Source organism: Acomys russatus, chromosome 4 (genome assembly GCF_903995435.1).
Source record: "Acomys russatus chromosome 4, mAcoRus1.1, whole genome shotgun sequence".
NCBI lineage: Eukaryota > Metazoa > Chordata > Mammalia > Rodentia > Muridae > Acomys > Acomys russatus.
The window spans coordinates 63,430,902-63,446,991 of record NC_067140.1 but is presented as its reverse complement, the minus strand read 5'-3'; the positions used below and the strand labels follow the sequence as shown (position 1 = coordinate 63,446,991).

Here is a 16,090-nt window from a genome sequence, read left to right as displayed (position 1 = left end):
GGGAATCTAGTTGTCTCCTGTTATTTGTTTCTCCAGACACAGCCTCACTGAGTAGCCGGAGCTGGCCACAGACTGACTGACTCCCTGTTAGGCCTTCCCAACCCTTCTCTGCCTCCACAGTGTTGCCCACATATCACCATGCCTGTTGACATGAAATCATTCTCTTTTTTTTTCGGTTTTTGGTTTTTGGTTTTTGGTTTTTCAAGACAGGGTTTCTCTGTGTAACAGCTCTGGCTGTCCTGGAACTTGCTCTGTAGTCCAGGCTGGCCTCGAACTCATGGAGATCCACCTGCCTCTGCATCTGCCTCCCGAGTGCTGGGATTAAAGGTGTATACCACCACCGCCCGGCGAATCATTAATTTTCAATCCCTGCACACACACACACACACACACACACACACACACACACACACACACACACACACACCTCTCACAACCACCTGTGACTTTAGCTCCAGGAAATCCAGGCCCCTTTCTCGTCTCTGTGGGTACCTGCACACATATGGTACACACATGCCATACACATGCACAGACACATGTCAGATAGTCCCTTCTGGGCAGACCCAGTGATCTTCACAGACTTAGTTTTAGGCCTTGTCCAAGTACATCTGTGTTTATCTTTCCTTAGGTCTGGAACAAATTGTCTCAAATCGGGTCCTGCAGCCCATGTGGGGTCATGTTACTGAGTGTGGGGTTGAGAAAAAGCCATCTCATTACAACATTTTGAGATGGCCTTGTGTTGCCATGTGTGAGTGGATCCTTGTTCAGTTTGTTTTGTGTTTGGGTTTTTGTGTGTGTGTGTGTGTTTGTTTGTTTGTTTTTGGTGTTTTGAGACAGGGTTTCTCTGTGTAACCTTGGCTGTCCTGGACTCACTTTGTAGACCAGTCTGGCCTCGAACTCACAGTGCTCCTCCTGCCTCTGCCTCCCAAGTGCTGGAATTAAAGGCGTGCGCCACCATGCCCAGCATCCTTGTTTTTGTTTTTTGGTGGGTTTTTGTTCGGTTTTGGTTTGGTTTTGGTTTTGGTTTTGGTTTTGGTTTTGGTTTTGGTTTTGGTTTGGTTTTTCAAGACACAGTTTCTCTGTGTCTTGGCTGTCCTGGACTCGCTTTGTAGACCAGGCTGGCCTTGAACTCACAGCGATCCATCTGCCTCTTGAGTGCTAGGATTAAAGGTGTGTGCCACCAAGCCTGGCTTCCTTGTTTGGTTTTAATAGAGAATGTTTTCTTTTATAAATAGCAGGCCACACTTCTGTGCTTCCATTGACTGGGCAGCTGTCAGTTTTGTCGCTGAATATGCTAATGGAATAAGGCTCCTTTGAACTTCCTTGCACACGTCTTCCTGTGGACTTCACATATCTTCATTTATCTCATTTGATCGTGGTCATAAATTTGATAAGCGTTTCATAAGAAAATGCCAGCTGGGCGGAGGTGATGCACTCCTTTAATCTCGGAATTCCAGGCAATTCTTCTGTCTCCACCTCCCACCTCAGCACAGGGGTTCAAGAATTACAGAAAAGTGCCATACCATAGCTGACGTTATATGTGGCTTCTCGGAGCCAAGCTTCAGTCATCAGGCTTGCATTGCAGAGTGGCTTTACTCATGGACCCACCTCACCGGGCACATGCTTGCTTTTTTGTTGTTGTTGTTGTTGTTGTTGTGTTGTTGTTGAGGCTGAACTAAGGCCCTCATGACCTCATGGTGAGAGCTTTGCCGATAAGATATTTATTTTCCTTACATCCTAAAAAGCTTGGACCTAGAAGACTGTATAATTGGTTTGCATCCTATCTTCTTTTCTTCTGGGTTTGTTTGTTTGTTTGGTTGGTTGGTTTTGGTTTTTCGAGACAGAGTCTCTCTGTGTAGCCTTGACTGCCCTGGACTCACTTTGTAGACCAGGCTGGCCTTGAACTCAGAGCAATCCTCCTGCCTCTGCCTCCCAAGTGCTGGGATTAAAGACATGTGCCACCACTGCTTGGCTTCTGCTTTTATTTTGTTTTGATGGGTTTTTGTTTGTTTGGTTTGTTTTTCAGATAGAATTTTACTCTGTAACCTGGGCTAGCCTGCAACTCATAGCAGTCCTCTTGCCTCAGTCTCCTGAGCGCTGGGATTCCAGACACGGGCTGTGGGGCCTGAGAGCCTAGCTTCTTTCCTGATACAAGAGCTTGGAGGCCATGGCGCTCTCTCGGGGCGCAGCTTTGCCCACACTCAGCAGATCTTGGCACCCCGTGTCTTCACCATCACTCAGTGCAGACCTTACCCGTGCAGTGTTTCTTCTCTGACCTGAGGGCTCGCTACAAGTGTGTGTTGTTTCATTTCCAAACACTTACATTTTCTTCTAAACATTTCTTATTTGAATCTTAACTTATTACCACTGTGGCCAGATCCGTTTTATGTACCAGCATCTGGTATACCCTGGCAACCGCACGATGGGCTTTTGAAAAGAATGTGTTTTCTACAATCTCTGTATAGTGTTCCATAAATATTAATTAGATGGAATTGGTTGATAGTGGCTTCTGAATCTTTTATATCTACTTGTGCCATTTGCTGAAAAATAATGTTTGCATCTTCAACTATGGCTGTGCCGTCTCTTCCTGTAGTTCTGATTTTTTTTTTTTTTATATAAGATTTCTTTATTTGGGCTGGAGAGATGGCTCAGTGGTTAAGAGCACCGCCTGTTCTTCCAAAGGTCCTGAGTTCAATTCCCAGCAACCACATGGTGGCTCACAACCATCTATAATGTAACCTGATGCCTTCTTCTGGCCTGCAGGTGTCCAAGCAGACAACATTGTATACATAATAATAAATAAATCTTTAACAACAACAACAAAAAGATTTCTTTATTTATTTTATGTGTGAGTGCTCTATCTGCATTTACACCTGCAGGCCAAAAGAGGGTGTCAGATCTCATTATAGATGGTTGTGAGCTACCATGTGGTTGCTGGGAATTGAACTCAAGACCTCTGGAAGAGCAGCCAGTGCTCTTAACCTCTGAGCCATCTCTCCAGCCCCTACTTGTGACTTTTTATTTACTTATTTACTTTGCTTCAGGTGTTTAACAGCTATTTTTTAGTGATAAGATGTATTTCGTCTTTTCCTGACTTCTCGAGGAAATAATCTCATCGTGAAGTGTCTGCCTCTCCCATCCTCCCTTTACCCTTTCACTCTAACCCAGCCTGTGCTTTTGTCTTAGGGTATCGTTTCTGACAGCTTGGTACTGGGCTTTCATTTTGTTTGTTTTTATCGCCCAGTCTGAAAAGTCTACCTCCTAGTCAAGGCCAACTCTTGCTTCTGGCACTCAACGCTGCTCTGTGAGGTCACACTGCAGACCTCTTCTGCCTGGGATGTGTCCTCCACATCTGTCTGCCTGTCCTACTGTGACAGACTAAGATGTTTCCAGTTCCCCTTCTGATAACAAAATGAAACAAAAACCCTCCCGCTGCTATGAGCATCCTTGTACAGGTGGCCCTGTCCGGGGACCAATCCTTATGGGACACCAACCAGAGCGGCATTGCTGGTTCACACGGGCTTGCCAAGGCTTCCTTTGGTAGGTAGCTAGATTTAACAGTGCCCAGGGCTTGGGTAGGGAACAGTGGCAGAGCACTCGCCCAGCATCCTGCATAAGGTGCTACAATTCAGATTCAGTATAACAAACGTTTTTAAAGCCCAGTATGTCCACACGAAAACGAGAATTACCAGAGAGAAGGGGGGGGGGGTGGTGGTGATGGAGAAGATATGGAGAAAAGAATTAGAAGGAACCCCCAGGCTTGAAGAGCAGGACCCACTGCCCACATGGGAGGGGTCACCTTCACTAGGCGCAGGGCCACCGCAACATGGAGTAGGAATGCAGCCTACAGGTAGGTGGCCTGGCAAGCATTTCAGGGAATTTCCCTCTGGGTGCATCTTCTAAATAAAGCAGGAACACACTACCAGAAACACAAGAGAAGGGGGAGAGAGCATTTTTCACCCAGGAACCAGGGTATGAGGTTGGCCAGGGAGCCTCAGGAGCTTCTACCCCCAGGCTGACCCATGTGTGAAGGCTGGCCCAGGCCCCGCAGGCATGCTGGACAGTCTCTGGCCTAGCTTGTTGCCAGAGACACGGTTGTGGTCGGCATGACATGCTCTCAAAATGCTACGCCTTCCACTGACACAGGTGACAGTTCTCTTGTCCCCAGCTTTGTAAACGAGCTGTGTTACCAAGAAAATGTATGGTGGGAAAAGGGGGACATGCCCGATAATTAGGAAAGCTCACCAGAAGTCTCATTTCACGCCAAGGCAGCCCTCCCTCACATTCCGGTGTGCTGTTTTGTTTTGTTTTTTGTTTAACAGAAATAGGAATGATGACCCTGCCCCTAGCCAACTAAGCAACAAGCTCATCAGGCTGGGGTGGACCCAGACAGTTGCCTTCCCCATCCTGGTGAGGTCAAGGAGAGCCGCATGGAAGAAGAGATAGTCTGAAAATAGCATCTTGCCATGAAGTCTTCCTCCTGTGTCTCCCTCCTGCTCCCCTCCCCCATGTGGCTGAGGAATAGATATGCACGGGTGACAGGGCTAGAGAAAGACTTACACCACGGGGGAAGAGAAACTCAGAACGTCCAACAGCTCCTAAGGGCTCCATTACGTCACAGCCCCCTCCCTCTGTGCCGCACATAGCCCAGCATGGCTGCATGGGGTGGTGATACAAGGACAGACCCTCCACTCTCCCTCTTTCTGCCTGTGTCCCGGTTCCTGCCCACACCACATGTCTCTCTCCCTGCTGGGTCTGTGTCCTCCAGACAGCAGTGACAGTGAACTGGAGTTGTCCACGGTGCGCCACCAGCCAGAGGGCTTGGACCAGCTGCAGGCCCAAACCAAGTTCACCAAGAAGGAGCTGCAGTCCCTTTACCGAGGCTTCAAGAGTGTGAGTGTCCCTGTGTCCCCATTAGAGTCTCTAGAGAGAGCCTGACCCACCCTCCTGTCTACTCCCGAGGAAATCTAGAAATTTCTCCAGAGTACAGTAAATATCCTAGGAGATCTTTTGTGGGGCAGGGGGGAGGCTCGTATTTGGTGGAAGAGCTACTTGGGGAGACGAGGTCATCGTGACTATTGTGAAAGCCACCACCCTCTTCTAGCAGAGCCTCTAGTGCTGTGCCAACTGGGAAAACATTGGTGTGAAAGGGACAGTCTGGCAACCATGTCTACTGTGCCTTCTGCCTGCCCTACAGAAGGCTTCCCTAGGCCAGGGCTCAGAGGGGCACAACTGTGCCACAGGTAGTGGCTTCTACCCTAGAGAGTAGAAAGAAGTCAATTCTATGGAGTCAGGCGTAGAGCCAGGAATAGCCATGGCCGCTGAGGGGTCTGACTTTCCACTGCAGGAGTGTCCCACAGGCCTGGTGGATGAAGATACTTTCAAACTCATTTATTCACAATTCTTCCCCCAAGGAGGTAAGTCCAAGGCTGGGCCTTCCCACCCCATCCACCCGCATTCCCAAACCCTGACTTTACCCCTTTTCTGGAGTGGGAGCCCTATGACCACTCCCATCTTCAAAGCTACCCCTTCCTTTTTGGAAGGCCTGATGCTGCCCTCTGACCTACCAGAGAGGAACTCCCGCTGGGCATGATGCTCTGGGAGGGAAGGCTGTGTGAGACTGGGACAGTCTTCTGGGCAGCCTAACTTGTTCCAGCCTTGCTCTCCCCCCATCCCATCCCCAAGACAGGCTTGGCTGTCCTGGACTCACTTTTGTAGACCAGGCTGGCCTCGAACTCACAGAGATCTGCCTGCCTGTGGTTCCCCAAGTGCCTGGATTCCAGGTGTGCGCCACTGCACCCGTCTCAGCTGCGCTCTTTCTTCTCCCAGATGCCACCACCTACGCACACTTTCTCTTCAATGCCTTCGATGCTGATGGGAACGGGGCCATCCACTTTGAGGTAAGTCCCTGCTGACCCACATGTCCTGTCCCTGTCAGAGGATAACTTGTAGGAGTCAGCTCTCTTCTGTTGTGTGGGTCCAGGGGATTGAACTCGGGTCATCAGGCTTGGTGGCAGGTGCCTTTTGAGACTAGGTCTCTATATATAGCCCAGGCTGGCCTCAAACTCATAATCCTCCTACCTCAGCCTCTAGAGTACTAGGATTACAGCCATGAGCTACCATGCATGCCTGGCTCTCAGATGAATCAAGGTTTAATTGTAGGTTTCAAATCCTTGGTCCCTGACCTTATTGCTAAGCAAACAGGTCAGAAACATCCAGAAAACACGTTAAGTGAACCTGAGGCCTCCAGGTTGTCATCCTAGCCAGACACCATGAGTGAAGGCCAGTGTTGCTCAGGGTGAGGAAGGAGAAGCCAGCCGCCCCCACATCGCTCCAGACAGCCTGGGCTCCCCATGGGCAGTGGTATCATGGGTTCCTCCCAGGCCTGGCCGCATGCAGTCATTTGAGACAGGCCCTATCTGTGGAGCCTAGGCCCCTAAAAATAGCTGCAGGCGAAAAGCTGAAACCTCTTCAGAGAGGACCTCACTGAGAGCTAGGCTGATCGATAAGTGCCCTATCTTGGCTTCCAAGGCCAAGGGCGGCCAGCAGGGAAGCGGTCTAGCAAGCACACAGCTCAGAAAGGCCATGGACAGCCAGGCTGGGGTAAGAATAACTCGTCAATAATGCCACTGGGTTATTTTTACACAGCCCCAGCCACACTGATACACTGGATGAGCCTGGGAGCCTGGGGTTGGTTTCTGTGACCACAGCCCCCGCCCCAACCAGAAGAGCCATCTCCTCTGTGTACACACGGCAGTGGTGCCACTTATTTCCATTTAACACCTGAAACACCGAAGTCATTGCACACAGAAAAGACAATAAGAACAAAGAGTTAGCTGGGAACAGTGTGACCTCCCCGGGCTTCCCCTGTAACCAGTTTCTGGGGGCTAGAATGGTGGCTCAGAGGTTAAGAGCACTGCCTGCTCTTCCAAAGGTCCTGACTTCAAGTCCCAGCAACCACATGGTGGCTCACAACCATCTATAATGCGATTTGGTGCCCTCTTCTGGCCTGCAGGCATACATACTGACAGAACACTGTAAATATAAATAAGTTTTTAAATAACAAAAACCAGTTCCTGGGGTTCCCCCCTAAGGCCACAGAGAAACATGGGAAGGAATCTAATGAGAAGTGTCCATGAGCACGTGGGAGAGCCTAATTTATCCATTGATGAGCCCTTCCATCAGTTTCCAAGGATCCCTTTGTGTGTGCATGGACCAGAAAGTTCATGATGCCTATCCTCTCCTGGGATCATCACATGCTGACTCTGTGGGCCCTTTGCATATGACGTAGAGAGGGTTTGGGCGTAGGTAACGTGTCTGGCAAGCACGGTATGTCAGTGGCTGAAAAGGGGCCTCTGGCACCTTCTCAGGTCACCCAACACTGGTATCTTCCAGAGTCTTCTGCATGTCTCTCTCTCTCTCTCTCTCTCTCTCTCTCTCTCTCTCTCTCTCTCTCTCTCTCTCTCTGTGTGTGTGTGTGTGTGTGTGTGTGTGTGTGTGTGTGTGTGTGTGTGTGTAAAATGAAGCCCCTTGGCTTCAGTCGCTGAGGAACTTCCTGCTTGTGGCATTCTGCTCTGGGAAGTTTGCTGCAGGAAGGGAGGGGCACATCTCAGCACACAGAGGCTCAGAACCTTAGAGGGAAAAATATATATATATTTTTTAACAACTTCCCATCCCTTGACAACATGAGAATGGCAGCAACAAAAACAGTAAAAGTATTGAAACCCAGTAGAGCCAAGTGGATGTCGTCCCAGGCCCCTCCCACCTGCTGTGGATAGTGCAGAACTTGGAGGAGCCTGCATGGTCCAGGCCATGAAGGCCCCTTTCAATTCAGCTAGTTCATCTTACCAGAGAGGCGCATTGCTTTCCACACACCTCAGTAACTGTGGGTACCTCCTGGTTACCCAGCTTGGAAGTGGCATTGGAGGAGCTACTCATTTAGAGAGTGGGGCCACTTCTTTGTACTATACCCACCAGCCCTAATCCTATAACGGCTTCTGTGTTACTGACCAGGTTGGCCTCCCTAACATGGCGTGAACACTGCCATTACAGGTTGGCCTGCAGCCCACCCTTAGCTCTCAGCAGCTTCTCTGTGTTTATTCTTGGGATCTTGACTTGGAACCCTGGGTGCCTGCAGTTAAGACTGGTGATGGTCACTTGCGAAATCTCACGGTGACAAATGAAGCCCTCAGGTGGCGAACTGCAGGACAAACAGTCCTCTATTAGCAGTGGGTTGTGTGGCCAAACACAAGACTTCTAGAAGATAAGAGGGTGCTGTCGCCCTCTTGTGGTCTCCTTGAGAAAGCGCACGCCCCAGCTAGACACCACACCTCTCAGCCTCCCACAGGAAAAGTCTGTGGCATAGGCAGGGTGGAGATGGGTTGTCATGACTTCAGGGATGACTTTGAATCTTCCTTGCTTGGGTAAACCACACCCATACTTTGGTGGTCATTTCCCAAGCTCAAGGGTGTAAAAAATATCACCTTGTTTCTCCTTTGAAATGTTTTCCTGACTTCCAAGACCAGTAGACCGGCAGGGAAGACTTTGGGAAAACCAGGTGACCGCCCCCCAACCAAAGTGTTAGGGCTCCAAGTCTCCTTGTAACGTGTTTCCATGACTCTTCTGGCCATCCTGTTCAGATCTAGTGTTTTGAGCCTCTCTGAGCACACATCTTTCCCACCTTTCGTTTGCCCCCTGACTGCGGGATTGTCATGTGACTCAGTGAGTGTCCCCGGCTTTAACAGGTCCCCTTAGACCCCGAGTCCTCTCCTCAACCCCCACCTCCTCCTACACCCCCACCCCCTGACCGCACTTCATCCTCCTGTCAATTCCCTTATGGTCCCTTAGCTTCCTCTTCCTGGCTTTGCTCTCTTTTCAAGGCTGTATCTTCCAACAGCTCCTAGGAAAGAGAATGTGGGAAGTGACTTTTGAGCCTCTGGGTACCAGAAGTTACACTCAGCTCCCCTCTTGCACAGGCTGCACAAGCTAGAGCTTTCAGGGAGGTTGTTTCTCAGGCCTTCTCCTTCCAGGGCTGCTGTTCAACAGGTGACTCTGATCAGGTGTGCGGGGGCCTTATTGACAAGGATGGATGATTGATGGATGGATTATTGACATTGATTGGTTTTCCCAGTTGGCTTTGTGTTTCTCTCTGGAAACACTCTCTTGGCAGTCAGATTTGCTAAGCCTCGCCAGGACCTGTGCCCGTGGCTTCATCCATAGCTGATTTTACACACTGTGCCAGTTCCAGGTTGGGGGGGGCTGGGGGGGGCCTGGCAACTTAGCTTTGCCTTTTGGGAAATCTTTCTCGATTTCTCTGACTCACTTTGCTGCATTTTCTCTGGTTCTCCCTGAAGTTTCTGTCCCCTGCACACTGTCCCCTGGGAGCGCGCTCTCAGTCTCTCTCTCTCCTCCTCCTCCCCACCCCCACACCCCCATTTCCAGGAAGGCCCCACTAGCTCCTCCAAACCTTTATTCCTTCTTGATCCCTAACAACTAGTTAGCTCTTTCTGAGCTCAGAGCGTTTCTCTCTCTTCTCTTTTGAACAGTGTTCTGTTTTTATTGTAAGGCGTGCCAGGTTCTAGCCCCTGGGTCTCCTTGTTTGTTTGTTTACTTCTGGACTGTTCTGTTCCTTCCAAATTGCCTTTCTGTTTCCCCTAGTCCCTCCTTCTCATGGGACAGGCTTCCTGGGAATGGGGACCTAGTCCTTGGACGATTTACTCTGTCCCTCTGCAGCCTCCATTGTCACCTCTGCAGGTGTCCCCTTCCTCCCAGAATAGCCAGAGGGGACAGGGCTTGCCTCTCAGATCTTTCAGGAGCAGAGGGAAGATTGTGTTTTCTTCCTTAATTCACACACAGCAGCTGTGTGAACAGTCACATGTGGTCATGCCATCCGTCACACCCCACAGGTGACAGGAGCCCACAGGTCTGACACTGAATATGTGTACTTAACTTGTTAAGCTGAAGGCATTGAAGGCCCACTGACATGCAGATGTTTAGTGGCCTGAAAGAGAGCGCGCCCCTGTATGGAAAGAGCGCCCCAAACTGGAATTGCACAGAGTGACCACAAGATGCAAAGCTAACAGTTGAGTCTCTTTGCCTGACTTAGTGTTGACTACCATACACACACACACACACACACACACACACACACACACACACACACACATCTGAATTGCCATGCACACAAGCGCAGTTATGTATGTGCTCATACACATAAGGGCACATAACTTCACACGTGCATACACCCCCACATGCTGACCACTGGAATAGACGTATCTATCACTCATCTGTGGAGAAAGAGCCTTATTTAAAGAAGTGCGACTTTCAGTGGGAATCACATGGTGGGCTGGAAAGGGAACCCCATCCATATCTGCTCCTCCTCACCCTCCCTCTCCTCTGCAGGACTTTGTGGTGGGGCTGTCCATCCTACTTCGAGGGACGGTCCACGAGAAGCTCAAGTGGGCCTTCAATCTTTACGACATTAACAAGGATGGTTACATCACCAAAGAGGTACTGGGTTGGCAGGCCGGCCTGCTCCTCCTCTATCTCCTGACGCCACTAACCTGGTGATTCTCAGTCCTGCCTTGCAACCTTGCCACACAATCCCACAGATGGCTGGTTTGGCCCAAACGTCTTTATCTGAAACTGTCTCTGTAGCTGCTTAGTTTGGAGACAGCTGCATAAATCTGTTTCCAGTTTCTCTTGGGAGTCATTGGATAGCAGACAAGCCAGCTCTCCCTCCACGGGCCCCTCAGACTCACTCAGTACTGCCCTGGGGGCAGCTTGGGCCCTTGGAGGCATCCCTGCCACAGGCTCACGTAGCCCTCTGTCCCTCAGGAGATGCTGGCTATCATGAAGTCCATCTACGACATGATGGGCCGCCACACCTACCCCATCCTGCGGGAGGATGCGCCCCTGGAGCATGTGGAGAGGTTCTTCCAGGTGTGTGAGCCCTGGCCTTCTGGGAAGGGATCCCTAGTGAGCCTCTTGCCCTCGCTGAGCCTTCAGCCCAGCCTAGTAAGGAGATGCAACTAGGCTTCCACCTTGGCTCATGGTCTGAGTCCCTTGAGGAGTGAATGAGACCCAGGCCCTGTCCCAGTGAGCCTCATGTGGAAAATCAAGTATTCTGGGCTCCTAGGTGCAGAAGTGGCCAACACTCACCCAGAGACCAGTGTTTTAGTGCCTTTCAGGACATATTTGGAACCCTATCTGAGCGGTGTTGAAGTTGCCTCCATTCTGAAGGGGCTGAAGGAACCAATGGTTTCCATTTAACTGTGTCATCCTGGGCCTCATAAGCTCTGGCTTCTGTCCCAAAGTGGAGGGATTAGACAGGCACAGAGAAAATGCTGGGAAGCTAAGCTAAGGTCAGCCATCATGGAGCCCACTAAGCAGGCCACCTGAGGAGACACCAAGGGTAACATTGGCTGGGGAGGGTGGGAAACAGAGGGACCAGTTGAATTGGAGGGAGGCCCCCACCTCTGCCCCAGCAGTGTCTCAGGCTGGAGTAGGGAAGGCCCTAAGGGAAAAAGGCTCACGTTGGGTGTGGCTTGGGTTGCAGAAAATGGACAGGAACCAGGATGGAGTGGTGACCATTGATGAGTTTCTGGAGACTTGTCAGAAGGTAGGTAGCACTGGAGGGCTGGACATAGGGCCGTCTGTGCTGTCTGTGTCTATCTGTCTCTTTGTCTGTCTCTCTCTGTGTCTCCCCTGTCTCTGTCTCTCTCTGTGTGTGTCTCTACTGTCTCTGTCTCTCTGTGTCTCTCCTGTCTCTGTCTCTCTCTGTCTCTGTCTCTGTGTGTGTGTGTGTGTGTGTGTGTGTGTGTGTGTGTGTGTGTTCCTATCTCTCTGTTTCTCTCTCTTCCCCTCCCTCCCTCTCTCCTCACATACAGGGCACTGTTCCTGCTGGGGCACATAGAGGATGCCATTACCTGTCCTCAGGTCTCACTGGGAACCTTCCATCTTCCCTGAGTCCATCTCCTTGATGTCCCTGAACTTAACCTCCCTCACCCAGTACGCACCCCCAGACCTTCTCTCAGCTCTGCTCATGGCATCTCCAGAGAGCAGACATGGGGTCAGCAGGAGGGTGATTAGCCCAGTGTCCACCCCACCCACCCCCCACCCCCACCAAGGCAGAGCCTCCCTGACTCTATTTCTGGGAACTGTCCCCTCCTCCCAGAGGACAGGGACACACTCCATTGCCTCCCGCCTCTTGCTCACTCCTGGTCTCTGATTAACTTGCAGCCCAGAAGTTTGGGGGCATCAGTGATGACCAGACCCTGCAGTCCACCCCTAGGGTGACAGGTTATACCTTGCCACTTGGGCTCCGGGGCCAGCTACTCCCCACTTCACACCTCTGCTCCTCAGTACCCCATCTACCCAGTGAGACATAGTCTCTGACAGGAATCTGCAGTTAGTGGGGATTGGAGAATACCGCAGCCCTGCTCCCAGCTCCTGACCCGCCTCTCCTTTCTTCATACAGGATGAGAACATCATGAGCTCCATGCAGCTGTTTGAGAACGTCATCTAGGACTCGTGGGAGGGGACCCTGGGTGGCCATTGCTTCTCAGCCCGGAGAAGCCGCAACCCTGCCAGGAGTAGCCTCTATGAGAAACATTTTTCTAATATATTTTCAAAAAGTGAGTTTACTTCCAACACACACACACACACACACACACACACACACACACACACTTCCTCTGGCTCAGCAAACAAAGTGGCAGCCAGGAGGCACCGCCAGCTATTCCCAGGCCAATACATGAGGCTGCCTCTGGGGTGGCCAGCCCTGGATAGATGTTACCCATAAGGAGCTCAGAGGCCATGAAGGCCTGGTCTACAAAGCAAAGGTCCCCTGTGTCTTTTCCACCACTTGGGAGACCAGGCTACTCCCTGCCATGGATCCATGCCCCTAGGAAGCACCCAGAAACCCTGCAGGGCCAAGAGGGCTCTGAGTAGAGGAGAAATGGTGATAGAAGCTGAGCCTGCAGCCTCATGCTAATGCTTATCTGGGGTCCTGGAACCCCAGTGCCAGGCCACCTATTATGGGGTGAGCTTAGGTAGTGAGGTGCCACTGGGCTATGCCCTCCTTTAAGAGCAGGGCATGACATTTTGGAGAAAATGAGGGAAACAATGTGTCCATACCACTGGGTGAAGACAACTGGCCAATGGGAATGTGGGGGGTGGAGCTCTCCCAACTCCCAGCACCAGGCTGGCCTCTCCAAGGTCCTCTTTGGTTCTAGGGAGAGGTCACCTGGCTCAGGGACTGATCACCAGGGAGCTGGACTGTAATGGGAGAGGCCTGGTAGGGAGTATCTCCTTCTTCTTTCCTGGCTACTTGCCACCCAGGTCCTTGGCACAGTGGATCAGCCACACCTCTGCGGCTGCCCTTCAACAGGTCCATCCCAACCCACACACAAAAAAGCACAAACACGCTAGGAGCTCAGGCCACGCCCACAAGGGAAGGCAGGGGTCCCCTGGTTGGGGAAGGTCTGGGTCCCCATAGCCCTGACTCAGAGGCCTGAGGAAGATGCTTGGTAGTCCATCCTGTGCGTCAGAGCCTTGGGGCCTCCTCACAGACCTTTCCCAGCCCAGCTCGCCAATATTCTAAAGCACAAAACCTAAGGACTCTGCTTACCCGGGGCTGCACCCTGGGGTTCGGAGTCTGTGTCAGCCCTAAGCTGGGGCTAGCCATGAAGGCTGGGGACCTGTGATCAGAAAACAGGTTGGCAGACCCTCAGAGAATAGAGAGAGAGAGCTGCTCCTGCCTCCCCCCAAAAAGGGATGTGTCCCAGGCAGCACGTTCCCTGGAGGAACAGTCCCACAAAATACATTCCATCAACTGCAGCCCAGTCTCCGCTCAGTCCCAGCTCTGAGAGTCCATGCGCGTTCCCCAGAAGGCCAGCCCCAGGATAAGGCAGGTCCTTAAGAGGAAAGACAGGGTGACTATACACAGGTGGATCCCCCCTCAGGGCTGCACTGAACCCCATCTCCATCCTGACTGGGGCCCCCCCTTTACCCCATCTAGAGACCATCAGCTTCCCCTGGCTCAGGGACCTCCGCTACCCCAGCCTGACCTTTCCATTGGGGTCCCTGTGCTTGTGAGAAGCTGAGGCCATGGGAGAAGCCTACCACTCTAACCTGCTCCACCCCTTAGCCTCTGGCTGCACGTCCAACCAGAAGGGGGTCTGTCCCCTTTGCAGGGACACGGACTGGCCGCATGTCTGCATGGCAGAAGCGTCTCCCTTGGGAGCAGCCTGGGAGGGTGGTTCCTGTCTCAGTGCCCACCAATATCCAGTCCTATATATTTTAATAAAATAAACTTGACAAAGAAGACTGACTCTCCTCGGCTTTATCTGAACGGCCAGTCAGCCGTTTCCTCTCTGCTGCTTTTAGCCATTGTTCCTGCGTGTCGTTTGCTGGTGACCAATGACAGACAGCTTTGAGGAAGGAAATGCCCCCAGGAACTCTCAGGCTCCCAGTATGACATCACAAGGAAAAAATGGCGTACACCATGGGCCCTGGGGACCTTCAGTTGATCCTCCAGTGCTGGAGCCATGAACACATAAAACTGTGGGACACGGCAGCTTTTTGAAATGTCATTTATATTTCATCACTGGATCATTTTTCTTCCCGACTCCAGAAGGTTACTGCTGCATGTCCTTTGGCAAGGAAAGGCAGGTCTTGTGGGAAAGCAGAAAAGAGATGGCAACGTAGCTTACTTGGTAGTGTGCATACCTGGCATTCATAAAGCCCAGAGTTTGATATGTAGCGCCACATAAACTAGACATGGTACCACGTGCTTGTAACCCCAGCATTCAGGAGGGAGTGGCAGAAAGATCTAGGTAATCCTCATCTCTGTGGCCAGTTTGAGTCCAGCCTGGTCTGCATGAGACTTTGTAATGTATATGCATGTGTAGTACAGCAGAGAGGGGACTTGTTTCTTCTGCAAGGCGGGGGGGGGGGGGGGGGGGGGGGGGGGGGCGGCGCTAGTTAGAGGATGATGGGCAGGTGGTGGTTGTGGCTGAACAGATAGATGCTCGGAGCAGGGAGGTGATGGGAGATATGGTACCTTGCAAGTGGCCCCACTGGACAGGGGATGGGTGATTGGTTGAAAGAACAAGGCGAGGAGGACTATAAGGTGATCCCAAAGGGTCCCTGAGGCACCCCACAATATGTGGGGTTCATGTCTTCCTGCTCCAATAAGATCTTCTTTGTCTCTGAAGGACATGCTCCCCAGAGGAACCGACTACTCTCCACACCTCCTTCTGCCTGTGCCACCTCACACATGTAATCTCAGCCCCTAAGATGCTGAGGCAGGGGGATTAATCCGAGGAATTTGAGCACAGCCTGGGCTACACTGACTCCCAGGCCAGCCTGTGCTATACAATGAGACCTGTCTCAGACAGGTGGACAAAGACTGTCTTTCCTGCCCAGTGGGGCTGTCCTCCGCCCAGTGTCTCACCAGCCTATGGATTGGCTGCCCCTTGGGACAGATTCAACCAGCTCTGGGCAGTACGCCCCACTCACTGACCAGCACAGAGTGTGGGCAAGAAGGTGGTAGGCGTGGGCCACTGAGGAAGAGCTGCTTGTCCTTGCAAGGCGACCCTGAAGGCAGGAAAGGAAAATATCTCCACAGTCCTGGTAATTTTTCTTTCTTTCTTTCTTTCTTTCTTTCTTTCTTTCTTTCTTTCTTCTTTCTTTCTTTTTTCTTTCAAGATAGGATGTCTCTGTGTAGCTTTGGCTGTCCTGGACTCACTTTGTAGACTAAGCTGGCTTCGAACTCACAGAGACCCACCTGCCTCTGCCTCCCGAGTGCTAGGATTACAGACATGCGCCACCAGTCTGGCCCCAGTCCCAGTAATTGCTTAACTTTGCCCTTAAAGGCCTTTGACATCTAAGGCATAGGCCCCGTGCTTCTGCTCTGGAACTTTCTGACTTATGCTGAGTATGTCACTGAATCTCAATTTCCTTACCTGGAAAGAAAAAAAAAATCCCTGATTCACACTACTTTGAAAATTGAGGGCTGTCTGTTTTGAAGCAGGGTCTCACGGTGTAGCTCAGGCTGGCCTCCCAACTCAGTGGCAGATGTATCTGC

General features: G+C 51.4%; 1 protein-coding gene across 3 annotated transcripts in view; it reads left to right on the top strand.

Moving 5' to 3' along the window:
* Positions 1-14,323, top strand: part of Kcnip3 (potassium voltage-gated channel interacting protein 3) — a 67,546-nt gene extending 53,223 nt beyond the window's left edge. For 2 of the 3 annotated variants that reach the window (XM_051144582.1, XM_051144583.1), the window contains 7 exons: positions 4,769-4,893; positions 5,348-5,417; positions 5,830-5,900; positions 10,402-10,509; positions 10,837-10,941; positions 11,558-11,620; positions 12,479-14,323. In XM_051144582.1, the coding sequence (XP_051000539.1) occupies positions 4,769-4,893; positions 5,348-5,417; positions 5,830-5,900; positions 10,402-10,509; positions 10,837-10,941; positions 11,558-11,620; positions 12,479-12,526 (590 nt within the window). In that variant the 3' untranslated portion in view covers positions 12,527-14,323. The remainder of the gene's footprint in view (positions 1-4,768; positions 4,894-5,347; positions 5,418-5,829; positions 5,901-10,401; positions 10,510-10,836; positions 10,942-11,557; positions 11,621-12,478) is intronic. The other variant, XM_051144581.1, reaches the window with a different exon arrangement.
* The last annotated feature ends 1,767 nt before the right edge of the window (positions 14,324-16,090 follow it).